This window comes from Aulonocara sp. 'chitande type north' Nkhata Bay, linkage group LG14 (genome assembly GCF_057382095.1).
Source record: "Aulonocara sp. 'chitande type north' Nkhata Bay isolate Kocher_YH1m ecotype deep benthic linkage group LG14, A_spYH_male_GT1.1, whole genome shotgun sequence".
Lineage (NCBI taxonomy): Eukaryota > Metazoa > Chordata > Actinopteri > Cichliformes > Cichlidae > Aulonocara > Aulonocara sp. 'chitande type north' Nkhata Bay.
In genome coordinates this window covers 31,717,279-31,741,717 of record NC_141357.1, presented here as the reverse complement: position 1 = coordinate 31,741,717, position 24,439 = coordinate 31,717,279, and the positions used below count along the sequence as shown (strand labels likewise).

The following is a 24,439-nucleotide window of genomic DNA, read 5'->3' as shown; positions in this document are numbered from 1 at the left end:
CTTGTGAACTGTAAATAAACCTTCACTGAACTGAGTCCTGCATTTGAGTCTGGCCATGTGAGTAATGGTACACAAGTGAATTCATTATTAAACTTCAACTATTCTTTTTCTCATGTCAGAAACAGAATGTGGCCAAAATACACATCACTAATCAGGCTTCTTTTTCTACACGTGACTTGCCAGTTATTCCCCTAAATCACAGCTTCTCTTTTCTCCACATACTGACTGGTTACAAAAAGCTCTTTACATCTTAATACATTTTAAAACTCAGTCTCTAGAAGAAACAAAAAACGTTGTGTGTTTCTCATTTTTATGTCTCTTAGATCAGCCTTTGGCTGTTTTGATGTTGATGTACCGGACCCAATATGTTTGGCCTTCCTTGCACACTTTCCTGCCAGAGATATTTTACTGTTTTAGGAAACTGCTCCACTGATGTCTGCGTGCGTTTGTGAATCTTCCGTTGCTGGCTTTGTCATAACTATGGCTCATCCACATGGTATTCTTCGTATATGGTCAGTGACTTTACGTTCACACAAAACATTCAACATACAGCTGTGTGCAGATTTCTGGCTTCACCCCTCATTTCTTTATATTTTGCTTCCAATGAAACAGACTTAATTCTTAACTCTTTAAAATCTGATCCATGAAATAATCCTTACCACTTGTTCTCCAGGCTTTTGGAAGGTCTTTCAGGGGTTTTCTTTAGACATTGGCTGCTTTTTCACTCATTTTCAGTCCAGTCCTCCAGTCTGATCATCTTTAGAAGAATATTTGTTTGTTGTTTGTTTGTTTGTTTGTTTTGTTTATTAAGCCACTTAATGCTGACCTATGAATCAGTCAAGCATAAAAAGGCTCCTAACTTAAAGGATGTGTCTGCACAAAACAGAAAACTTATATGACCCATTTAAATTGTATCTTTCAGCAATTTGTTACTAGCAGCCTGTTCCAAAAACACATAATTTGTTACCATTTCTTTAGTTGAATCTATAAATAAAGGGCAAATATAACACAATTTGATTGGCATAAAATATTATTTTTGTACTGATGAGGTGATTTCCAAAGAGCTATTAACCAAAAACCTGACATAATACCAGCCTGTGGTATTAGAGATCTTGTCACCAGGCAATACCGTATGGAAATCATCTGATTGGTGAGAACTCTTTTTCAGCATGTCAGTGATCCCAAACACACTGCCAATGCAGTAAAAACATTCCTGGATTGTCCTGACTTAGAACGGAACAAAAGAAAGCCAAAATCCAAAGAGGAGCTTTGAATGTCCTTCAAGAAACTATTCCGAGTGACTACTTAAAGAAACGACCAGAAAGTTTTCCCAAGAAAGTTCAGGGTGTGTTAAAGAATAAGGTGTAAATAACTTTCAAGCTCATTAGAACTGTATCTGTGTTTGTCCTATATGTTTTACTTCTATTTTCTTAGCAACATATTAGGAAGAGTGGCGGCTCAAGACGCTGTATGTGCAGTAAGAATATCATTTATAGTCGCTTCAGGCAGCTTTTTGTTTTTCAGATGGAAACATGGCTCAGAAGGATAGCTGAAAGCAAAGCCATTACATGTCTGTGTTTGTTGTCTGAGTTCTGCCAAAAAATAATTATGCACTACATATGATGAGCATTAGTGAGGGAAGAAGATTGTACTTCAAAAGTTAAATTTGCCTCCATAAGATTGAGCATATAAACAAAGTCGTACATCTTATGTAAATATAATGCAATTGCAATTTTACAAAATGTTTTAGTCTGACAGCATTTTAACCACATGAATATGATTCACTAGCCAACACTGAAACACTCCCTTCACTTATTAATGTAATTAAACATGTAAGAACACATAAAGAAGAAGCAACAGATCATCATCTGGACTATAAGCTTGGATTTTTAGTCATTTTATAAGGGGAATGTACTAACTGTAAACTATGTAAAGGCCCCATAACACCCCAGAGATGAAGTTTATAGGTAAATTACTTTAGTCTAGTGCAAACCTCTGTTACCTCAGTTTTCCCTGCATTTTTCCTGAGCTAAAGCGTTCATGCATGTAAGACTGTCAGACTGCTGGAAGGAGTAACTGCAGCCCCTGGTACAGATAATAACTTTTTCAATAGCTGGGTGATTCATGCAGGAGACCCTTTTTAAAAAAAAAATTAAAATCTGTGAGTGAGCGCTTAAGTTAACTTCATGTCATTCTTGATGACTCCTATCAAAGCAGTGTTTCAGATTAGTAGTACGCTGTTCAATATTTAGCACCCTTTGAACCAGATGTTAAAGTAGGAACAGCGAGCTTTCCCAAATATTGAAGCATTGTTTCACCTTGGGGATGATAGTGCAAGAGCTTGCTGGAGTCAGAAAAGAACATGATCTCTCTGTCCATAAATCACAAAGCCTGAGACAGGTTTACTAGCGACCGTGATCCAGTTTTCTTTTTTCAGTCAGCCCTGTGCAGCTTATGTGGATTTCAACTGAGGACAATAAGCATTTGATTAAAAAAAGAGGTCAGGATGCACACATTTAGTTTTTCATAAAGAAAAGGTATTTTAGTTTCCTCTAATTTAATCAGCTTGTTGCCCAAACTTTTTAATCAGCTTTCTTTTAATCAAGATTATTTTTAAATACTCACATTTTTTAGAGAACAGGGCTTTGCTGAAGCGGAACTTTTTCTTCTTTTACTGACTTTTTGCAGCCACTTCAGGGACACTAACTTTCTATAATACGGACCTCAGTGGAGGGCTGAGGGGAAACTGTGACTTAAGATCCTGATGTCTGTTAGGAAAACCATTAATTTATATGGGGGTTTTATGACATGTGGACAAGCGGCGTGTATTTGTGGCTCAAAAATGCAGTGCAGAGGACACAGCTGCACCATATTTTAATGTGTCTTTTACAGCTTCACCAGGAAAAAAAGGCAATTCGTTTTGACGCTTGCATTAATTGGAATCATTTGTTGTTCATTTTTTCGCATTTGTTGTGGTTGCACAATTTCCATTTGTTTCTGCTTATAGTTATAGCTCATTCATGCACATTTAGCTCTTTAACAAACCTGTTTATTTCATGGTCATAATATGAAAACATGAAACACATGGGATACCACTACCCATTTTGTTACTGGTTCATAGGAGATGTGCACTGGATAACAACATATATACTATTGTTTATGTATATCAAGTTCTAGTCTCAAGTTAATTGCCATCTTACGCCACTGCAGTGACATAGTTGCCTTGTTATGGTGAATGCTTATTTAGCGGGCTTGCACAAGGACATATAAATAAGTAAATACAAATGTTAATCATTTACTCAAGATGAATGTCTTCATTTTGAACAGATCATAGTACTGTTTGGAATAATGTTGATTGAGAGAATTATTTATCTATTATACACACAAACGCTATAAAAACCTAACATTAGACCTGCATAGCAAAAATCTGAGCCTGGAACAGTCCATGATTGATTGCATTTGTGCTTCCATTTAGAAAGGCTCTTCTTTTTGGCACACAGGCATAAATTTGTTTACACAATGCCTGAGAAGCCCCTCAGTGCCATAATTCCTGCTCAATCCCTCATTATTCTTCCGATCTTTCTCCTAAACCGATATAAAAGAAATACTAAATAGTGGACGTGACCATTACTCTCTTCTGATAATAATTGTTTTTATGAACACCGACCATCGCATATATGCTCAAAAAGTTATGGAAAACAAAGTGTATATCTGGAACAAAGTGACACTGACAAAAAGGCAGCAATAAATTACTGACATAACTGCATCTACAGCTAAAATGAAAGTCTGGCCAAAAGATAAAAATAGATAAATATGAGAACAACTGCATGCGATTTAAATGACTAATCATTAAAGTAATGGTATGTTTTGATCCGCACTGTGATTAAACTGAAGACTAGCAGTCTAGGAAAATACGAGGTCAGGCAGGGGGAATCTGGACAAAACAGTTTTATTAAGGTTTTTTTTAAGGGGCATTATGAACATTATATAGTAGTCATGTGGAAAAAACCCACAGAGCTGCCTGTAAAAGAGTTGTACATTCATTACAGCCTTGTGTCTGGTTCTTCCAAATAACTTCTTAAATAACTCATTTTATAGCTGCTTAATCTGACTTTTATCTTATAAACTCGAAACTGAAACTCCACAAAAAAGCAGGTTACTGAATGTAAGTTACTTGAATAATTGAGGATCAGCAAAGCCAGAAACCCACATGCATATCATTTGAGTGTTGGCTGGGATGTAATTCCTCATTAATCATTGTGCATGTGTTTCAGTAGCTCCATGAGTATTGAAATGTTGAAGTCTGTTTACACAAAGAATTCAAATAACCTGTTTCTGGTTAAAACCAATCTTAATGTTGCAACTCTTCACGAAAACAGCGAATAAACAGCAAGACTAACAGTCATACTCTCTCTGTTATGCCACCTCTAACTTTTAGTTTGTGCTGCACTAATGATAATTTAATAATTATCATTATCATTTGATAATTCTTAACTGTTCAAAAATGAATTATTAAGACAATTCTGATGTCCACATAGAAAAAACATTGCTGTGACCAAACTAAATCCATGATCTATAGCTCTAAAGCAAATCACTCTTCCAAAATGGTGACCCATACATATGTTGCTCATATGTGGGCCAACCTTAACAACAGAAGACATGTTTTACCAGCCTGTTCCAGCTACAGACATTAGTCGACCTCTCGGTGAAGCAGAACAAATTCAAAATTTCCCCATCTGGTAATATAATCAAAGTAAAGACAGGCAACCTGTTTGTAGTGCACTCAGCACAACTGGACAAAAACTACAGTGAAGCAGAGTATGATGCACGTACAATTCAATGAGATGAATAATAAACTATAACTAACTTCAGAAAACAAATTCGGTAATAAGAGAATGAAAAACAGATTTCTTTTTTATTCACTTTGAGCACAATTTACAGAAACACAGGAACAAAGTTCTTATTAAATATGACCTTCAATCTTTTTCAGTGTCTTCCAATTTTTTTAACCAAGTCTTTTTTTAATAATCTAAATAGTCAAATCTCCTCCTTCATTTGGAACAAAAAACCACCTAGGCTGAAACAGAGTGTATTACAAAGACCGCGGAGCGCAGGAGGCTTGGCACTCCCAAATTTTCTGTTTTATTACTGGGCAGCTAATATAAGAGCATTATTGTACTGGATGAAAGACCATGATAATTTATCATCATCATGGGTAACACTGGAGCGGCTATCGGTGAGTCAATCCTCCCTGGTGTCTTTGCTGTGTGCCAGATTACCTCTGGCGAGACCGATCTCCAGCTTCACCACGAATCCTCTTGTTGTCCACTCACTGAAGTTATGGTATCAGCTCAGACGGCACTTTAAACAGACTGAACTCTCTCTTAATGCACCACTGCATAGACATTGCATGTTCTCCCCATCCTTGACGGACGAGGCATTTAACATATGGACAAAGCTGGGAATAACGCCAATGGCTGCTCTTTTCACGGACAATATCTTTTCCTCATTTGAACAGCTGGTGAACAAGTTCAAGATCCCTCAGTCACACTTTTTCACTTTTTCACACTACAACTCAGGAATTTTGTTGCTTCTAATACTGACTGCTTTCCGTCCTGTCCACCACCATCCCTTTTGGATGATATTTTTGATTTTAAGCCAAATGCTAAGCGGGTTATAAGTGATGTTTATGAGCTGTTGAGTAATTTTAGGCTGTCCACATTGCAATCACTTAGGGAACGATGGGGAAGTGATCTTGGCCAACGGATTACAGATGAGACTTGGCACAAGATAATCAATAGCATTTCTTCATCATCTATTTGCCTTAAACATGTGGTGATTCAGTTCAAAGTTGTTCACCGTCTCCATTGGTCTAAAACTAGACTGAGCAAAATCAAGGATGGGTTTGACCCCACATGTGACCGGTGCAAACGAGAGCCTGCTTCCCTATTTCACATGTTCTGGGCGTGTCCAAAACTGGGTAGCTTTTGGAAAAGCATATTTGAAACCATATCCAACATATTTGGTGTTCCAATTGCACCCTGCCCGTTTATAGCTATTTTTGGAGTGACGCCTTGTGATGCCAGTCTTTCCAAATCACACTCTGATCTTCTGGCCTTCTGCACTCTTTTGGCCCGTAGAATGATATTATTGAAATGGAAAGAGCCACTTCCACCTGTATATGGGCAATGGGTTAAGGATGTCATGTATTTATTCTTATTGTATTCTAATTTTTGCGTCATAACTTTTGCACTGTCCACTTCCTGCTGTGACAAAACAAATTTCCCACGTGTGGAACTAATAAAGGTTATCTTATCTTATCTTATCTTACTATACTCAGCTGGAAAAGATCCGCTACACTGTAAAAGGTTCGGTTCGGCGGTTCTATGACACATGGCAACCTTTTCTTACTTACTTTGAAAGATTAAGTCTGGATACTATTGCTTAATGTGCGTGTGAGTGGGGTTTTTTTTTTTTTTCTCTTGCTGTTGTTCATTTATTTTATTATTTACTTTGTATCTGTAACTTTATTTTATTTTATGTTATTTTGTCTCTCCTTTCCTCTCTGGCTGGGTTTTAGTTACACTGTTCTGGGGGGGTGGGGGCACAACTGTTTGTTAATTTTGCCATAATTGTTGTTGGAAGCAATTCTTTGTTCAATAAAAAGACCTTGATCAAAAAAAAAAAAAAAATATGACCTTCATATGTTAAGGACTGGAGCTCAGATCCTTTGAACATCAGCTTGCCCTCGGGCATGACAGAGTTCAAAATAGTGAGCTAAAGCTGCACTGGATTAACACCGCAACATGTGTGAAGAGCATGTCCAGTCTGGTCCCAGTGTTTTGGCATCTGTGCTCAGTGAATACTGGGAATCTGTCAAACTGGAGATTAGACTTGTTGAGCTATTTTCCAGGGTCACAGCAGCTAAGAAACTGATGAGAGTCAGACTAGTAAAACAAAAACACAAGTGATTCAGAAAAAGTTCATTCTTAGTAAATTATGCATGTTGATTTGTTCTTATTGCTTTTAAAATGCCTGTAGGTTTCTGCTGTTTGATGGCGACATGCTAGGTAATTTCATAGTCATTAGAGGCACATTTGAACCAAGCTGCATGTCTAATCATTCCCATGATTAGACTAAATGTTTCAACTATGAAGGATGCTAAAGGTTTTTGATTAGATTGAACTCAGAGCAACATAAAAACTGTGCCGTTTTCACCACCTCATACTCAAAATCTATGTTTGAGGTAGGATTTGACTCCCTCTGGTGTGCAGTCTCAAAAATCTGAAATCTAGTAACTGAAGGTGTCTATGGCCAACGTGACATGTTTTTAAAATCCATAGCAAATCTTCTCTTTTCGTCAGTAGATTTGTAGATATTTTCTTATTGTCCTTGGGGGCTCAATAACATGTGTTAGCAATTTCAATGAGCCATTTGCAGAGTGTTGAAAGAAGAACAACGAACAAGAAGTGGGCATGTCCTGCCTGACTCACTTTCTTCTCCTCTGGAAATATTTTACAACAATTGTATCAACATTTTGATGAACCAGCATAATTTTCTGTCTAGTCGGTCAACGGTTCGTCTGAACATTAAAATGATTTAGCACCGGTAAACAGAATCCTCAGTTTCACAGCTGCTGTGAGTGTTCAGTAAACAGGATACAGTCACTGAGCAGATTAATGTTTCAGCTTTCTCAACAGCTGGGTGACCCGAGGTCAGCTCAGACCTCTGAGGTTTAACAGAGGCTTTCAGGAATCTGTTTTCAATTTTTTGTTGAATACATTCATTTGAGTTACATTAATGAAAACATATCCATTTTGTTACTTTAATTGGTGATCACCTATTAAACTAACCCATGCATGTCTTTGGATTATGGAAGCAAGTTTGAGTAAGCTGCAGACACAGGAATAGCATGCAATCTTCAGTGCATAGTTTGAGTTTGGGCATCAAGCACAAGGGTCATGACCACCTTCTTCAGCACAGCCCAAACTCTCTCAGGCAAATGTTCTTGTGATTTCTTGTAAGGTCCAGGCTACAGGGAGGCCAATCCATGACCGATAGTGCTCCATTGTGCATTTTTCTAAACAAGTATTGTAGCCGGCTAAGGGGAGGAGCCACTAGCTTAAAGACTCATGGGTCTGTTCATCTGACATTCACGTGTTAAGTTACAGAGTTATAACAGCTATTCCAGTTATCTTGATCTGTTGTTGTTGTTGTTATTGTTAATGTTTAACATTATTGCAGCTGTTTTCTGTATTGATTGTGGCCAGCAATGGCCACCATGACTAAGACTGCTGTACCAGTTAATGACCACTGTTGTGATTTAGGGTGATGCAATCAACAGATACATACTGGTTGTTGAAAAGTGTAAGAAACACAGGGTCTCCAGGTCAAACTAGAGATCTGTGTCTCCTTCTTGGCTTACCTTTGCAACAGTAAAATATCACTGTAATGGCAGCATGTCTGGGATACTGCGATGCTGGAAAATCAACATATTGTCAGCCACATGCTTACCTGATGGCATTGCATGTCAGATCAAAATTAGAATTTTCTGCATTCATAGTGAATCATCCAAGATTTCCCCAAAATTTGGTTAATAGCTTCAAAGAAAAAAATTATAAATATATTTTTTAAAAACAAACAAACAAAACAAAAACCTTAGCATGGCTTGAGACTGTTGAAAATGCTGCATTGTGAACTTGCTTTTTATCATAAGTTCAGCTAGTTTGCATTATTGATGAGAAGTCCTAAAAGGTGTCTCTTTATTAATATTAAGAAATATATTTACACTGCCACCGCATCATTCAGTCACCGTTTTTGAATCTATATGGAAGTGTGTATAAGTGCATAATTTCTGCTTGATATTAATGGAACTGAAATTTGATTTAATGGAAAATAAATTGTTGCAGTTGCTCACTATGACCAATAGATGGAAGTGTCCCCTTATTCAAATGGTTCATTTATCAGTAGAAGCTATTTGAATGGGTGCTTAGTGACCTCTTGTGGTTATGGTGACGAACTACAAAAATTGTCAAGTTTAGGTGGCGTTTCACTACTTCCGGTATCTATTTTTTTAAAAGGGGGCTGACATGTGATCGTATTGGGCACGTCGGGTCGGTCGTGGAACTTTTGCTTTGAAAGGTCAGTAATGACCTCATGACACCACTAGGCTCTCCTTTACTTTAGGGAGTCGTCCAGCAGCGAAGTCTAGTTTATTTACTCAGGTTGCCGATTGAAGTTATCACTCTTTGCTAGCTAGGAGGAACGTTAGCAGGCCAATTAATAAGCTGTTCTTTGGTGTTTTTCCGCTCTCTAAGGTAAGAGCTAATATCATTCGCTATTAGGTGAGTTGGAGCTAGCTGACAGCTAGTAGTTATCACTAATTACGACTTCACGTGTTATATATATATGTTGCTGTCGGTACACTAAAATCGTGGCATAGCTCCTGACTTTGTCCGAACGCAGATGTTAGCTCTTGTTGATCTGTGTTAGCAAGTTTAACACGAGGATTAGTGTGTTTAAAGCCTGTTTTAGTGGATCGTTTTAAACCAGTAACACTGACGTACGTAACGAAAATAAACCAGGTAACATGTGATCTAGAAAGACCAAGAGGGCCATTTGCGCGATGCGTTTCACTTCTAAGTGACTTGTACTTGTGATCAAGTTTGGGGTCGAAGTTAAGTAAGCAGTAAAATATCATTTGAATAACCTTTAGCCATTTCAAAGTCTAGCCAAGATAATCATTTCCCTGCATGTGCTGTACTTAATAGAAATTTACCAATTGTCTTGTTTCAGAGCAATGGAGAAAGCTAAACAAGATGCATTTGATAATGCCAGACTTCAAGTGATCAAAGATGGCTATGAAAGGGCCTTCGAGTGCATCAATAAAGGACTCACTGCAGATGAAGCCGGAGACAAGAGTCAGGCCCTGGAGCTCTACAAAAAAGGACGACAGCACCTTCTTAGGGCTATCAGTGTACCTTCGAAGGGGGAAGAGTGTGTTGGCAACTCCTGGGAATCAGCAAGGCAGATGCAGCAGAAGATGCAGGAGACCCTGAACAACATCACCACCCGCATGGCCATACTAGAGACCAGCTCTGACCCTGAATCTGCAGTATCTGCCCCTGATGCAACAAGCATTTCTGCAAAAGGTCTCTACCCAGGACTTCCCACCACAGAGAAGCCAGTACGGCCGCCTCCACCAGACATTCCTTCTGCTAATGGTCAGCCAGCTAGAGCTGTAGGAGGTTTGCCTCCAAGCGGAGGAGTGGGTCTACCCCTCTCACCTACCAGACCCTTTGCGGTTCCTGCCGAACAGCCTCCAGCCTACTCTCCTCAGGCAGCCGATGGTCACATATCAGTCTCATATGGAACAGATTCAGGGGAGATGTCATTGGTCGGGGAAGAGTTCTACAGTCATACATCTAACTCGACACCTTCCCCTCAGAGCATAGGTGAAGATGGAGAGGAGCTGCTGTACATTCCCAACGGTGTGCAGATATTTTTTGTCACACCTGAGGGGCAAGTGAGCGCTCCCTCATACCCCGGCTACCTGCGGCTGGTGAGGTTTACCAGCGATCACTCAGACAGAGTGCCTAATCGACCACCAGCATTTCTGCAGGTGAGAGGGGAAAAATTTATTTTATTTATTTATATATATATCTTTTTACTTTGTTATTTTAAAATTATACATTCATGTGGTGTTAAGCAATCACTCAAAAAATATGTTATCAATTCTCTTCCTCCTTTTCTTTTTTGTGTCCCTTTACCCGATTTCATAAGATGTTTGCTCAATTTCTTAATATCCGCATTACAGTGAGTCATCAGCAGAGGGACATAGGCCGGTTAAAGATCAATGTCCCTCCTTCCTAAGGACAGAGTCATGTGAGGGTTGTTTACCTAATGCCCTAGTCCCAGTAGGTAGGTTAATGGCTATGATGTCATCCTCGGCGGAATCCCAGACATGAATCAGATTTGGGGCACAGGTGACAATATTCAGAAAAAGAAATGAAGTTATTTGGAGTGTTCATATGTGTAGGCATGTGCACTATGCCAAGATGATGTGTGAACTTCATTTTCCGTTTTAAAAAGAAAATGACAGTAGCTAGGAGCTAGATGGGCATGCAGCTCCCAAACTGACAGGTGTATCTAAATGTATTTTAATATAAATGAAAAAGTATAAAGTTTTTTTTAGTAGGAGGTGGGGTTTGTTTGTTTTTTTTGTGTGTGTGTGTTTGTTTGTTTGTTTGTTTTTACACATTTAAAACTAAAGCAGTGTTTGAACATTAATATCTCAAAGACCTTTAAAGATGAAAACCTTGACCTTTACCTGTAAATTGAATGAGGATGTGCACTTAAAGCCAAATTAAAAACCAGAATCTTCTAGGAAGCTAGAGTACCCACACAAACACTTGGAGAACATGCAAACTCAACACAGCAAAATGGTGGAGTCGAACTCAGGACCTTTTTGCTGTGAGGCAATAGTGCTAGCCACTGCACCACCTGTTTCGTAAAATGTGTAGAATCACATATTAACATGAAATTGTTAGTCACAAAAATAAATAAAACACTGTTATTTGGTAATGGGGTTTTTTGTGTTTTTTGGTTGTTTTTGTTTTTTTTATTGGGGGGGGATTTTTTAACATATCACATGGGTTGTGAATCTTCACAGATGAGCATGATGTAGTTTGAGATGCTTTCCAGATTTTTCTTTTTCTTTTGACTTGAAATAAGTTGCTTAATACAAACCAATGATGCAGTGAAATCAAAGGTTGTGAGGTGTTTTGAACTGCCAAGTTGGATTTGTACAGGTCAACACCGCAACCAGTCAATGATAAGATAAGAAAGGGTTTGGAGGTATGTAGACAGCTTAAGCTCTTTATTAAGAGACTAAATCAATAACACCAAATGGCTCTAACCTATTCAGGATTATTTGTTATGATTACATTTGCCTTTCATGCCACTAGTGTCATGAGACTAAAATTTGCCTATTTAGTGGGGGATTTCCCAGGTGTTATTGAAAGTGTGTGACATCAGTGATTCACATGAGTGCAAGTAATTACGTAAACCCAGCTTACACAGTTATGCTCTGTAATCTTGTTAGACATGCAGCAATCACAGGATGACTGTGTACTCTAGTTTGTCTCACTGTGTTGTGCAGAAGCACCATTTGTAAAACCAGGATTCATTCAAGGTTACTTTTGAAAACTTCTAGTAAAACAAAATGTCTGCAGACTTCTTTCTCCTGTTAAATGTAACTTTCACCTCAATTCACTTACTATACTATATTACACACATCATTTCATATCATAGTATACCTGTTTTGATTTGTTTTTAATCACATTTTCCATTTGTTGCATTTTCTTCACTTTCTTTTGATCCTGGCAGGTGTGTGACTGGCTGTACCCTCTCATGGCCATGAACTCTCCAGTGTTACTCTGTAACACTGGTGTGTTTATGTTTCCGGACATGATGGCACCAGCTCCAGGGTATTATGTGGGAGTGGTTTTGTCCTCTGAGCTCCCTGCTACAGACAGAGGACTGTTTCAGGACCTGTTGTCCCAGATGACAGATCTGAGGGTTCAGGTCAGTGTGTTTCACTGTGGTTAGATCTGCAACAGCATGAAATATTTGGTATTATCTGGCAAACAATTGCAAACAGAGACCAGGCTGTAAGGCCTGTGTTTCCCAAACAGTAGAGTCTGTGGCTAAATATATCCCCAAACAGAGATCATGCTGTATTTGATTTCTGTGTTTAAAGAAATAACAAGATTATTTTTTTTAAACTAGAAAATCTAAACTTTCCCAACTTCAGATTTTTTAAATTCCAGTTTAATTGTTTTGTTGATTCTTACACAAACAACACTTTTGATGCTGCACTCTGCTGTATTGTTGGCTTGCAATGAAACTCTTGCTGCTGCTTATTTCTGATCTAGCAGCCCTCCCCAAATTACCCCTGCCTCAGCATTGTGGGGATTTGACTCAGGCAGGTGAGGAGAATTAATCAGTTATAATGCTCTTATCTGCAGCAGTTAGAACCTTAGAGCTTCAGCTGAAAGACAAGTGCCAGTTTAGCCATGATGGAGGTGTCATTTTGATTGGAGTGACACCAGGCAAGGTCATTTTTAATGAATGCACACAGCCTAATTATCTTGTCAAATGGAGGTGATATCACATCAGAAAGTAAGCATTTTTTTTAATTTCTTTATTATTCAGTCTAATAGTATACCAGAGATTTTTAGCTCAAATCTTTCGTTACAGCAGAGAGATGTTTTTAAAATGGCAGTCTGTTTGAGAGCAAACAAATAGCGCATTGTAATGAGGAGTGCAGAATGAGAGGATGCATTGTGTGCATTGGGGGGTTACTGGGAGACGAACATCTGTAGATGTGTGCAGCTTCCACAAGTTGTCCAAAGTATTTATTTTCATCCCACACTGTCTGTCTTCATTCTGCACTGGCTAATCAATGTGTCTCTATGATCAGGCTCCAGAAGAAGCTGCAGATACCATTAATCTCAGCCAGAAGGTGTCTGTTGATACACCTGAGCAACCAGCAGAGGCTCCTGCAGAGACTCCAGCAGAGACTGAAGAGGAAAAGACTTTACCTGAATGGAGTGAAAAGGTGGCAAGCGGGATCCTGACAGGTAAGCAGTGTCTCTTAAGTTTTTAATATCATTGTTTTACAAAGTTAGGAGTTTGGAATTGGATTGTTTATGAATATAGGTCAGCAGTCCTCACTAATGATCACTAACGCTGTCTGCCCTGTGTGATCCTGTCAGGTGCATCCTGGCTAAGCTGGGGACTGGTCAAAGGAGCTGAGTACACAGGCATAGCCATTCACAAAGGGGCAGCTAAACTCAGAGAACATATCACTCCAGAGGACAAACCCACCCCCGTCAGCCCCACAGTCACAAAAGGCCTCCATGTTGCCAAGCAAGCTACAGGAGGAGCTGTCAAAGTCAGCCAGTTTCTAGGTCATTAAGTCATCTTCAGTCAGCATTTTTTACTGTCCTTGAGTGTTAATTTGGCAGTGAACTTATAATTTACTAATGCTTTCTTACTGCAGTGGATGGCGTGTGTTCTGTTGCTAGCTGCGTGGGTCGAGAGTTGGCTCCACATGTGAAAAAACACGGAGGCAAGCTGATCCCAGAGTCTATGAAGAAGGATAAAGATGGGCGTTCCAACATTGATGGAGCCATGGTGGTGGCTGCAAGTGGTGTGCAAGGTAAAGTTAATTTTCACTTTATATTCTTTAAAACATTTTTTTTGTTTTTTTTGGGTTTGTTTGTTTTTTATTAAAAACCATATTTTTTATTTGTTTGTACTTTTATATATACACAGACGTTTTTGAAAAGACCTTTTGGTCATTTGTCACATGACCAGAAATTAAAAAAAATAAATAAATAAGAGCTCTTCTATGACAAGTGTGTAGAGGATAGTATTCAGATTAAAACACCTCAGCCGTGCTGTGTATTGTCATGCACTGGCAGAGAGCATGATAAAAAAGCATTTTTTGTTTTGCTTTTCCTGCATTGACCACCACATCCTTTTCACCAGGTTTGGCACCCTCTGACTTTGCCCTCTTTCCCAAAATTCAGCTTGGATGTCTGCTGTGTAAAATAGCAGCTATTCTGGAAATGTTACCGTTAAAAACACGCTTCAAGGGAATTTTGTCCAGTCTGAATCTGATGTATTTCATTATTACGCCCTTTGCATAAATGTATCTACCCTTACAAACACATACAAATAATACTCTTGTGTTTTCCCAGGATTTGCAACCATGTGGACAGGTTTGGAAGTAGCAGCAAAGGACATAGCTACAAGTGTAGCTTCAGAAACAGTGACCACCGTAAAACACAAGTAAGAAATTAAATAAATATAGTTTAATTACTTCTGACTACTGTCACTGCTTGAATGTGCACATATGCAATTTTTTGATCAGCACTGCTCGGGAGACGGGTTTTTGATGTGTATGTTGTAAATGACTGCATACATTGTGTAAGCAAAAACCAAAAGTGCACTCACTCTCTTCAATTTGCTTTGCAGATTTAGGGGTCTACAAAACAACTGACACTCCTAATGAGACAAAGTGTAATTTTTCCTGATTCTCCACAACTGTTTAATGCTTTTCACTTCTAATTGTGCACATAACACAAGCTTCTGGGTTTTTTTGTTCTCTTTAACAAAGCACTCTTCAGCCCTATGCTGTACCAGTTCACTCCCTTTTCTTGTGTGCCAATTTGGATTACGGGGCCTCTTTAAGTGATTCCATTGATTTCTAACAGTGTTTCTGAAGGAAATGTTATAATTGACAGTATTTTCATCCTGCCTGCCTCAACGGGTTCTCGTGTTCTAAGAAATTCTGCAAAATGGTTATCAGATATCTTCACATCAGAGTTAAAAACTGGTTTCAGGAGGGAAATTCTTAAAATGTTCTTATAATGATGGAAATCTGCCGTACTGTTTCTTTCTTTGAATACGTTTTGGCTTCGTTAGGCATTCCTGGGAAATCACTAAGCTGGACTCTACAGTATTACATTTGCTTTGTTTTTGCATGCATGTGTCAATACAAGTTGATTTGGTTAGAATTTGTAAATGAAATTGGCCAAAAAAGATCTTCCCATCTGCTTCCAATTGGGTAAAATTGCCAATATTCTGGCAAACAAATGTATTTATTCCAGATTGCACACTTGCATGCACTTGCAACCCTCACTCCCTCACAGAAATTCACTCGACGCATGATGGCATCTTTACAGTCTTTGCACTACATATTAATTAATTCTTCCCATACCCTCTTCTCCCCGCCTCTCGCTCTGACCTCTCACTCAATCTGACTCTGAAGGTACGGAGCAGCGGCAGGACAAGCCACAGACCACGCTGTCAATTCTGCCATTAATGTCGGTATCACTGCCTTCAATGTTGACAACCTGGGGATCAAAGCTGTGGTGAAAAGGACTGGCAGGCACACAGCGCAAGCACTTTTGGAAGACTACAAGATTCAGAAAAAACCTGAAAATGGGACTCAAGTGGAGAAGTTGGAGAAATAGCTGGTAGTGTCCTGCCTCATTCCCACAGCAATGCCTTAAAACAAAATTTGTAATTTCTATTAAATCATTCTATATTTAATATTCTTTATTTATAAAACTGGTTCTAGATTTACAAGGTAACTACTGATTATATTCATATCCTATAGTTTGATACTGCTTGGAACTTGCACTTTAATATTTATGTAATACAGGAAGATTGGACCTAAATGTGAAGGACCTGAAAATTATATAATACACACCAAAAGATTAATTATAAATGATACAATATCCTACATAACATTTAATTCATTTTGAACTGTTTAACACTGCTGTTTGTATGAAGAAAGCTTTGTTCTTGAATAGAGACATAATTATTTAATATGCATTTGTGTGTTTCCCATAATAGCAAATGTGTTTTAAACAAAAGATGATGAAATATATGTGTGCATATTTACTTTCACATATATTTAAGACCAAAGTAATACCAGCTGTACTGTTTCACTATGGTGTTGAAAATGTCAAGTTATCTCTGCTTCTAACTGTGCCTTCAAATATCAAATGATAACATTAAAAATTAACATTTCAAGCTCCAAAATTTGACTAAAACACAACAGATTCGGGACAAGTATGTAGTCTCTCTATACTCAATCAGTAACCAGTAAGATGTAAATGCATCTCAGGAGTCTAAAAGATGTTGTGCTCCAGTCTGCAGGGCTTGCTTCTGTATTTTCGACTTAGTTGTAGCCATGTTATTTTTAAATGTGGCTTATTGTATTTCATAAAAAATTCACTGTAATATGTAAACAAATATCCCGAAGAGTATTTGTAATGTTTAAATGGCCTCTAGTTGCACATTGAGATTTTGTTCCCAGCTGAATTACTCAATAAAGATGAAGACTAAATGAAGCATCCTTAGGAGTCTAAAGTAAATATTTTGTGCCAGCAGAAGTGCATATTTGCGAGTGCAGTCAATTACTTTTAATTCCTCAGGAGTTAGGGAAGTTAAGTGTGAACTATGAGCCTAGTACCTCCACCTAGTGGCGACCATTCAATCAAGCTTAATTTAACCATGTACATTCATGTCTCCTGAATGGGTGATCCAGATTAGTTTTCTTCTTTAATACCAGCTAAACACGAGGTAAAATTAAGTGCAGGTACAAAGAGATTTGTGAAAAAGCCTTGAGCCAGCCCCTTAGTTACTTTTGCTTGCAAGGAGCCAGACGTTGTCATTTTTATTTAGTTATTAAAGTGGTCTTGACCAGTAGTTCTCCAGGCTTCCTGGAAATATTCCAAACCTTTTTCAGATATTGGCTGCTTTTCAACCATTTTCAGTCCAGTTCTTGTACCTGACAATTTTTAGAGGAATGTTCAAAGCTACTTAACACAAAATTTAAGTACAAAAGAAATGTTTTGTGCTTAACATTGATAAGCAACATTCATGCAATAAAAAGGCTTCCAACTCGAGGGATGAACCAATGTTGTCTCTACAGGCAAAGAACCAGTTTTAAACTTTATCTTTAGGCACTTTGAAAAGAAAAAAGAAAAAAGACGTTCATAAGTACTGAGGTTCAAGCTTGTCAGAATTTAACAAATTAAAATATACTGCATTTCCATTAATGTTTGTACATTTCACTGATTACTGTATCATTTCTCATTTTGCCAAAAAAAAAAATTTTAGGGGGCTTAAGACTTACACATATTGAATATTTACATTCAGTACATAAATTATTCCATTTATTTCAGCAGCTTATAAAGATTTTTCAACTGATAAGATGCCATATCTTTACTCAAACTTCACATAGGTATCCAGTCCAGTTGTTTGTTTAGCATCTCATTTTTAATGTACTCGCTGGAGAGGGAAAAGCAAATTGTAATAATTGCAAATGCAGCATTTTGCCTGTGTTCGTCGGTTTTATATTTCAAGATTAAATGCTTTGAGGTTTCTAGTGGAAATTATGACTCATCTTTACTATAATTCCTACAATGATGCACTGAAAAATTAAAGATGTTACTCAATATGAAAAGAAATGTCATCTGCATCAGTCTGACAATGCAGGGGGGAAAAATGCAAACATTTATCAAATATTGGCAAAACACGTTTAATGAAGTCTGCAGACCGAACTGCATAAATACCTCATGGTGTTGCTATAAGCTAATCATTTCGAAACTTTCTGTATATGCGGTCTAAACATCTTTTATACACAAATTAAAATAAAAAGGAAAGAAAAAAGAATACAGCCGTCTCTCTACTAGCTGGTCATTTCAAACTGCAAAGTTGCAGTAACTTTGTACTTAATCAGGACCCGTTTCAGGGGAAAGGACAAAATCTACAAGATTAGGATCAGGGAAGCACAAGTTACTACTGCTATCCAAAAGCAAATCGAGCCAAAATGGACTAACCACATCACACTGACTGTCTGTTAAAAGGCTACTGCAGTTGGCACTGTCTGGGAAAAGTCTTGAATCGCACAAAGCTTCTGAAACTGCAAGAGTGACGTCATCAGAGCTTGAAGGTTCCCTTTGAAGTTTACATGGTGAGATAACTAGTTGGCTTGTAAAATCTACTGATACAATGTCAGGTTGGCTAACCTGAGGTAAGTCAGTGTAACACACTTCAGTTTTTTCAGGTGGGGTATAGGCTTGGCCACAATGACCTGATAGGAAAGTAACAGGATCCACCTGGTGAGAAGCAGCATCCCATAACATATGGCTTGAAGATGAGCTGGGTAAAAAAGTGTGGCTGATATCTGCTGATGTGAAAGCACATGAAGTTGCATTCATAAATGCGGTGGCTGAATTTATCCAGTTATTTTCCACAAATTGAAATGAGGCAGAGAGAAATTGATCCTGGCACACTGGCAGCATTTGTCCTCGGGGAACAGTCGATTTATCCAACAATATTGGCGGGGCATGTGCTGTGGTCAGGCTGCGCGCTCGAGGAAGTGTTTCATCCATCGTCAGAGGACTATTTGTTGTGATAGATGGCTGATTTACTTCTTTACAGAGGTCTTTCTGAGGGCATCGTGAGACACGATCTGAAATTTAGCAGTATGTTAACAAATACAACAATGTACCAAAGAGAGATTTTTTTTTTTTTTTAATGAAAAACAATTCCTCACTTGACGTTTTAACAGCCGGCTTTGTCCTCTGAAGCATTCTTTTTTAAGCCTGATCGTTTTTCTGTTAGAAAAAAAAAAAACAAAAACCAGACAGTCAGCTTGGTATTCTTACCATTTAGCGAGTTAAAAATAAATCATCTGAGTGTTCAAAACTCTTATTTGGATTGTGTACCTTTTCTTTTGTGATCTCTGTATGCTTTTCCAGAAAATGCTGGAATTCATCTCAACCACTCAACCTGGGAAAGGAAAAAAAAAAGAACATTAAAATGATCATAACATTTACTTATAATATTGATATCAGGATGCATTAGACCTACTTTAGACAGAATACCTAAGGGAAGAGTCTCTTTCAAATAGCTTATATAATTCGCGGTGAGCTCTAGTGTGTCTGCTATGTCTAACTGACCGTTGACAAAGGGCAGAAGACCACACAAGTGTTGACAAGATGTTCTGATTTGAAGCCTGGGAACATGTCAATATGTGCAGTAAAGAAGTTACAGTTACGGTGGTGAGGTGAAACCATACAGGAAATGGCCAAGGAAGAGTTTTTGGTTGCTTTGATAGCACACCCTGGAATTGTGAAAGTCTAACCTCCGCCTCTGTTCTTTGCAGCAATGACTGATTGAAGTCTGGAACTCACTTTTCTGTGAAGAAGAAGGGTAACACTTCTCCGTGGTAGGTTCATTTTTTTTTTATCTCATCCTCAAGCCTGAGGAGAAAAAATATCTCTGAATGTCATAACACACAATGACAATGTATTCAGAAACTTTTAAGAACACATCAAAATGACTTTTTCCCTTACTGCTCAGGTGCTGAAGATTTATATGACTGCAGTTTTTGGCTCCTGAGTTTGTCTGAAAGAAGTGCAACCAAAGGTTAATGTACTGTTAGCATACACTGTCAAGGTGCTGTTCTAAAGGCTGGAGTTACTTCCTTATTTTAAATAGAAACCTTTGTAAGGAGCATTAGAAAGTTAAGCTTTGTATAGACTTTGTAACCACAGCACCATACATACATTTAATGCATGAATAAACGTTTTAAATCACGGAGTAAAACTGGAATAAAGAACAAGAAAGTAGCGTGCTACTTAAAGCCTGGACAAAACTCTTAGGCAAGAAAAGTTAGTAAATTTTGTAGCAAGTCACAAGTTGTTAATTATATTTAGAACCTTTTAGTTGTATAACCTGATGAGCGCACTTTTGTTTGCCAATAATCTTCCAAAGTTAGAGAATAACAAAGTTATGTTTTCAGCTCTTGGACAAAAGCCACACAGTAATGTGATTCTTGGCATCAGGTTTAAATTGAGAAAAAAAAAATGCTGACAAATATAAATCCAAGATGTCCAAAAATGTATTATTAACACAAGCTGTCAGCCTATAAATATATACTAATGATTTTTTTTTTTTAAAGCAAATTACTCGTTAGTTGGTCGTTTTTCTCATTCTTAAGTTGTGCTTTTAGTTTCCCTGTTAAAGGCGACATTAATCAGCCCCTCAGGCGCATTTCAGGAGCAGGTCCAAATGAACTTGTTAATTTCTCACATTACCAACACCTGTGTAAGCTTCTCCCGTTACACACAACTGCAGTGCATTATTACCGCCATACCTGCTGTCTACGTTGTTAGCGCATGCGTGAATTTTATTACTTATTTTCAACGATAGTAACCGTTTAAACGAGCTAAAACACTTGCTAGAATCTAAACTTACGGTTTGATTCGAGTTTTCTTTGTTAATTCAGTGCAAATGGTTGGTTAATTACTTAAAGAAACACTAATAGTAAGTTATTTCTTTTGCCGTTTTGTTTAAAAATGTCTGTAAGATATACCATAAGGTAGCTTAAATTGGGAAAGTCACCATTTTATTGTTACTTTAGTGAAATAAACCTGCAGGCCAACTACACCTGGAAGTTAAAATAAAACTTAGGTTTTTTTTTATTGCGAACTAACGGGTAAAACTTAACGAGGATTAGTAGTTTTTGATTCTAATCATCCCTAATAGTGTTACTAAAGCAGGTCAACACGAACGCGCATTTTATTAATACGTGCGAGAACGCGCCCCGGCAGCAGCGTGCACGAGGAAGGCTGACAGCAGAGCGGTCCGGTAAATCACTGCAATGGAAGAGGAGTAAGGGAGGGTGGAGGACACCGGCTACAGCCCTGCCTCCAATCTGCATGTGAGTACACAGCAGAGTAGACACACGGCAGGGAAGCAGAGCACCATCACAGGGCAACAAAGGGACGCATGGTTCATACAAGGTATCCAATAAATAAAAGATCTGAGACACGTTTCGCCTGGAAGCGTTTGATTACATCCGTCTTCACCTCAGAGGTAAGATTGCACAGAAACTAGAAGATCCTGCTGATTACCGTTTCCTTCCTTTTGTATTTTTAAGGTTTACCTTTCAATAAGCTTTTAGCCAGAATCCCACAAGAGACTGTTACTGTCCATATATTATCCACAGTAAATGCATGTGAATTTTATATATTTAAATTGAGACACTCCAGAGAACATGAAATGGGTGTGACATGCTACTTCATAATGTGTGTATGAGCAGCAGTTGCAGCATCAAGGCTTGTGCCAGTGCTGAAGCAGGTTGTATAAGCCACTAGACTTAAAGGGAACGTAATTGGTGTAATATGTTATAAGTTAAAATGGTATTCAGATTGCAAGCATGTTCTTTCCTCATATTATTCAGTATAATAGCACAGCACAGACATGGAGCTGGAACACTTTGATGAGCGGGACAAGGCTCAAAGATACACCCGAAGGGGCTCGAGAGGGAATGGGCTCCCCAGTCCCACTCACAGCGCTCACTGCAGCCTGTACAGAACCAGGACACTGCAAGCACTAAGCTCAGAAAAGAAGGCCAAGAAGATCCGTTTCTACCGCAATGGAGACCGATACTTCAAGGGGATTGTGTATGCCATTTCTCAGGACAGATTTAGGTCTCTTGAGGCACTCTTGGCTGACCTTACAAGATGTCTGTCAGATAATGTCAACTTACCCCAAGGAGTACGGACCATATACACGATTGATGGGTCAATAAGGATCACCAGCATGGACCAGCTGGTGGAAGGTGAGCATTGTTTCTAAACAGTTTTAAGCCTGCCTTAGATTTGGCTTCTATTAAGTAAAATAGTTATCTAGTAAAATAAAATATGATGGAAATGACACTAAAATAGGAGATAAAAACAAAAACCCTTAAATTCTTCTGCTCTGACACAACCTATGCTTTTTTTTTTTTTTTTATATGCTATGTTTGTGTTAGCATTGCTAATGGGCTGAGAAAATCTGTTGTCTTGTTGTTGTTTTTTTCCTCCAGGAGAGAGCTATGTTTGTGCGTCTATAGAGCCATACAAGAAGGTGGACTACACAAAGAATGTAAATCCTAACTGGTCAGTTGGTCCTAAGACTGCTGTGTCTGTCCGTGACCCTTCTTCCCTTGGTAGTGGCAAGGCTGGATCTCCAGAAACCAGGGAGACCAAGGACTTCATCAAGCCCAAACTGGTGACAATTGTCCGCAGTGGAGTAAAACCTCGCAAGGCTGTACGGATCTTGCTCAACAAGAAGACTGCACACTCCTTTGAGCAAGTCATGACCGACATCACAGATGCCATCAAGTTAGACTCTGGAGTCGTCAAAAGGCTTTATACCGTTGATGGGAAGGCGGTAGGTGTTAAATTGTTGTTTCTGCAGAGTTATCGGTTTGTTCATTTCAAAGACTTCTAGTACCAGCAACAACATATTTCCAAGTGGGGTTCAAATAGGAAAGCATTCGCATTAGGTAGTGACTTTGGGAATCTCAGGCATCACCAAAAAGTTGCAAATATAATGGGATTTTATTTTCCCACAGTAAGCACGTTTGTCACTACAGCTAAAGGTGTTTAAAGTATGAAGTGACTTTCAGTGCTGTCCTTACTCAGAGGAAGCATTAAGTATACGTCTCACAACTGTGCCATTCAGGACAAGTTACATAAGTGCCTGATGATCTTCTGTTTGTATTTACACAAGTGTGTTTGTGCTTGCCATTAGTGAAGCTATGTGCACATTCATGTAACAAGCAGCGCTTTTGATACAATAAATTTGAAAAGTTTAAAAGAAGAGATGTTATTTACCTTCACATTTCCCTATTTCAAACTAAAGCTCTTAACACCAAATGTTTTTATTTGAAAATCACGGACAAAGGCAAAGCAGGAAGAACAACCATGCAGTAAGAGCCCGGTACCTACAAGAGTGCAATTGCTTTATCTTAAGCTTCTCCACCACTTAAACATATAATTGGTCACAAGTGGGAAGGGTGGAAGGATGCTTCTTTAGAAGAGAAGTCAAAGTAAAATGGGATCATGCCTCCTCAGCCCTTGTAAGTGGTTTTGGAGACAGGTATTCTGGTGTTGCCATGCTGAATTCCCATTTGTGGTGCTGTGTTACATCTTAAGTTTGATTTTAGAACATTGCAATGAACCGCACTTGGTAGACATTTGCAGGAGGCTTAAAAGATTTGGAGTTATGCATCTGACATCAGAGGCTGTGTGGTCTGTTCTTCAGTCTTGTCCCTGAGAATTGCTTCCTTACCCAACAAGAGAGCCCAGCAGGTTCAGAGTCATCTGGGAATATGTGTAAAATGTATTATGAGAAATAGGTTTCTAGGACTCAATCTCATATTCCTACTAACAGTAACACACTATTAAGTGTAAGTGAGTTTGTACAAAACATGCAATCTGATCAGCGACTTGAGACTTAATTATAAAGCTTCTTGTATTCTTGCTTCGACTATATGCTCTAAATACTCTGGACTGTTATTATTTATACATTGATAACTACACTGTATATGTAGACTAATTATATTAACCTTTGCTTGGAAATTATGGGAGTCATAAGTGACTATCAGTTTTATATGTAGGGCTGACATGGCTGGACAGCATGCAAGTACCACCTACACTACGAACTGTCTAAACATTGCACAAATAGTTAGGGCACTCTGTATTAGTATCCCTCTGACTTTTTTTTTTTTTTTTTTCCCCCGCTGTGATGGTCTCTATGGTAAAATGGTTTCCTGAGCTGGTTGCTAAGGAACAGCCTCTGCGGCAGAGCGGTGCAGTACTGATGTCAGGACTGTAGGTGTATTGTGAAAAGGCTCACAGATGCAGTGCTCAGTCTGTCAGCCTTATTATTACACACGGCGGCAAGATGGAGCACATGGCTAAGGTGTAATCCCAGGAAAGCATCCTTTGTGTAATGGTATGTAGAAGGAACAGTTGGAGTTTTTCACACTAACAAACAAATCTGCCTTCGGAAT

The 24,439-nt window shown here is 38.5% G+C and overlaps 3 protein-coding genes across 10 annotated transcripts in view; 2 read left to right on the top strand and 1 right to left on the bottom strand.

Annotated features, from left to right (window-relative positions):
* Positions 1 to 8,991: 8,991 nt before the first annotated feature.
* spartb (spartin b) lies at positions 8,992 to 16,936 on the top strand. 3 transcript variants are annotated; one of them, XM_086262077.1, is made up of 9 exons: positions 9,148 to 9,317; positions 9,796 to 10,621; positions 12,388 to 12,585; positions 13,484 to 13,643; positions 13,779 to 13,973; positions 14,066 to 14,224; positions 14,769 to 14,859; positions 15,046 to 15,090; positions 15,842 to 15,980. In XM_086262077.1, the coding sequence occupies exons 2-8, from the start codon at positions 9,800 to 9,802 to the stop codon at positions 15,068 to 15,070; spliced, it is 1,650 nt and encodes a 549-aa protein (XP_086118203.1). In that variant the 5' UTR covers positions 9,148 to 9,317; positions 9,796 to 9,799; the 3' UTR covers positions 15,071 to 15,090; positions 15,842 to 15,980. The 3 variants fall into 3 exon arrangements, with proteins under 3 accessions (XP_086118202.1, XP_086118203.1, XP_086118201.1); XM_086262076.1 differs by lacking the exons at positions 9,148 to 9,317; positions 15,046 to 15,090 and adding an exon at positions 8,992 to 9,141 and having other exon boundaries at positions 15,842 to 16,936; XM_086262075.1 differs by lacking the exon at positions 15,046 to 15,090 and having other exon boundaries at positions 15,842 to 16,936.
* A 352-nt stretch (positions 16,937 to 17,288) lies between these two features.
* On the bottom strand, positions 17,289 to 20,748 carry LOC147314966 (uncharacterized). Of its 5 annotated transcripts, none has more exons than XM_086262084.1 (6): positions 20,313 to 20,748; positions 19,947 to 19,998; positions 19,736 to 19,853; positions 19,317 to 19,380; positions 19,145 to 19,205; positions 17,289 to 19,060 (listed from the first exon to the last, which is right to left on the bottom strand). In XM_086262084.1, the coding sequence occupies exons 5-6, from the start codon at positions 19,179 to 19,181 to the stop codon at positions 18,318 to 18,320; spliced, it is 780 nt and encodes a 259-aa protein (XP_086118210.1). In that variant the 5' UTR covers positions 19,182 to 19,205; positions 19,317 to 19,380; positions 19,736 to 19,853; positions 19,947 to 19,998; positions 20,313 to 20,748; the 3' UTR covers positions 17,289 to 18,317. The 5 variants fall into 5 exon arrangements, with proteins under 5 accessions (XP_086118210.1, XP_086118206.1, XP_086118208.1 ...); XM_086262080.1 differs by having other exon boundaries at positions 19,785 to 19,853; positions 20,313 to 20,747; XM_086262082.1 differs by having other exon boundaries at positions 19,785 to 19,853; positions 20,329 to 20,747.
* The window catches only part of dclk1b (doublecortin-like kinase 1b), a 21,091-nt gene continuing 16,468 nt past the window's right edge, over positions 19,817 to 24,439 (top strand). Inside the window, exons 1-3 of one of the 2 annotated variants that reach the window (XM_086262074.1) lie at positions 19,817 to 21,471; positions 21,839 to 22,219; positions 22,466 to 22,812. In XM_086262074.1, coding sequence (XP_086118200.1) covers positions 21,859 to 22,219; positions 22,466 to 22,812 — 708 coding nt within the window. In that variant the 5' untranslated portion in view covers positions 19,817 to 21,471; positions 21,839 to 21,858. The remainder of the gene's footprint in view (positions 21,472 to 21,838; positions 22,220 to 22,465; positions 22,813 to 24,439) is intronic. The other variant, XM_086262073.1, reaches the window with a different exon arrangement.

What these genes read in the sequence shown, in the direction of transcription:
- spartb (XM_086262076.1), top strand. Translation starts at nt 9,800, where the DNA reads ATGGAGAAAGCTAAACAAGATGCATTTGATAATGCCAGACTTCAAGTG. An exon ending in TGACAGATCTGAGGGTTCAG is followed by an intron (nt 12,586 to 13,483) that starts GTCAGTGTGTTT and finishes CTCTATGATCAG; the next exon opens with GCTCCAGAAGAAGCTGCAGA. An exon ending in GGCTGCAAGTGGTGTGCAAG is followed by an intron (nt 14,225 to 14,768) that starts GTAAAGTTAATT and finishes GTGTTTTCCCAG; the next exon opens with GATTTGCAACCATGTGGACA.
- LOC147314966 (XM_086262084.1), bottom strand. Translation starts at nt 19,181, where the DNA reads ATGCTTCAGAGGACAAAGCCGGCTGTTAAAACGTCAA. An exon ending in GCCGGCTGTTAAAACGTCAA is followed by an intron (nt 19,061 to 19,144) that starts GTGAGGAATTGT and finishes GCTAAATTTCAG; the next exon opens with ATCGTGTCTCACGATGCCCT.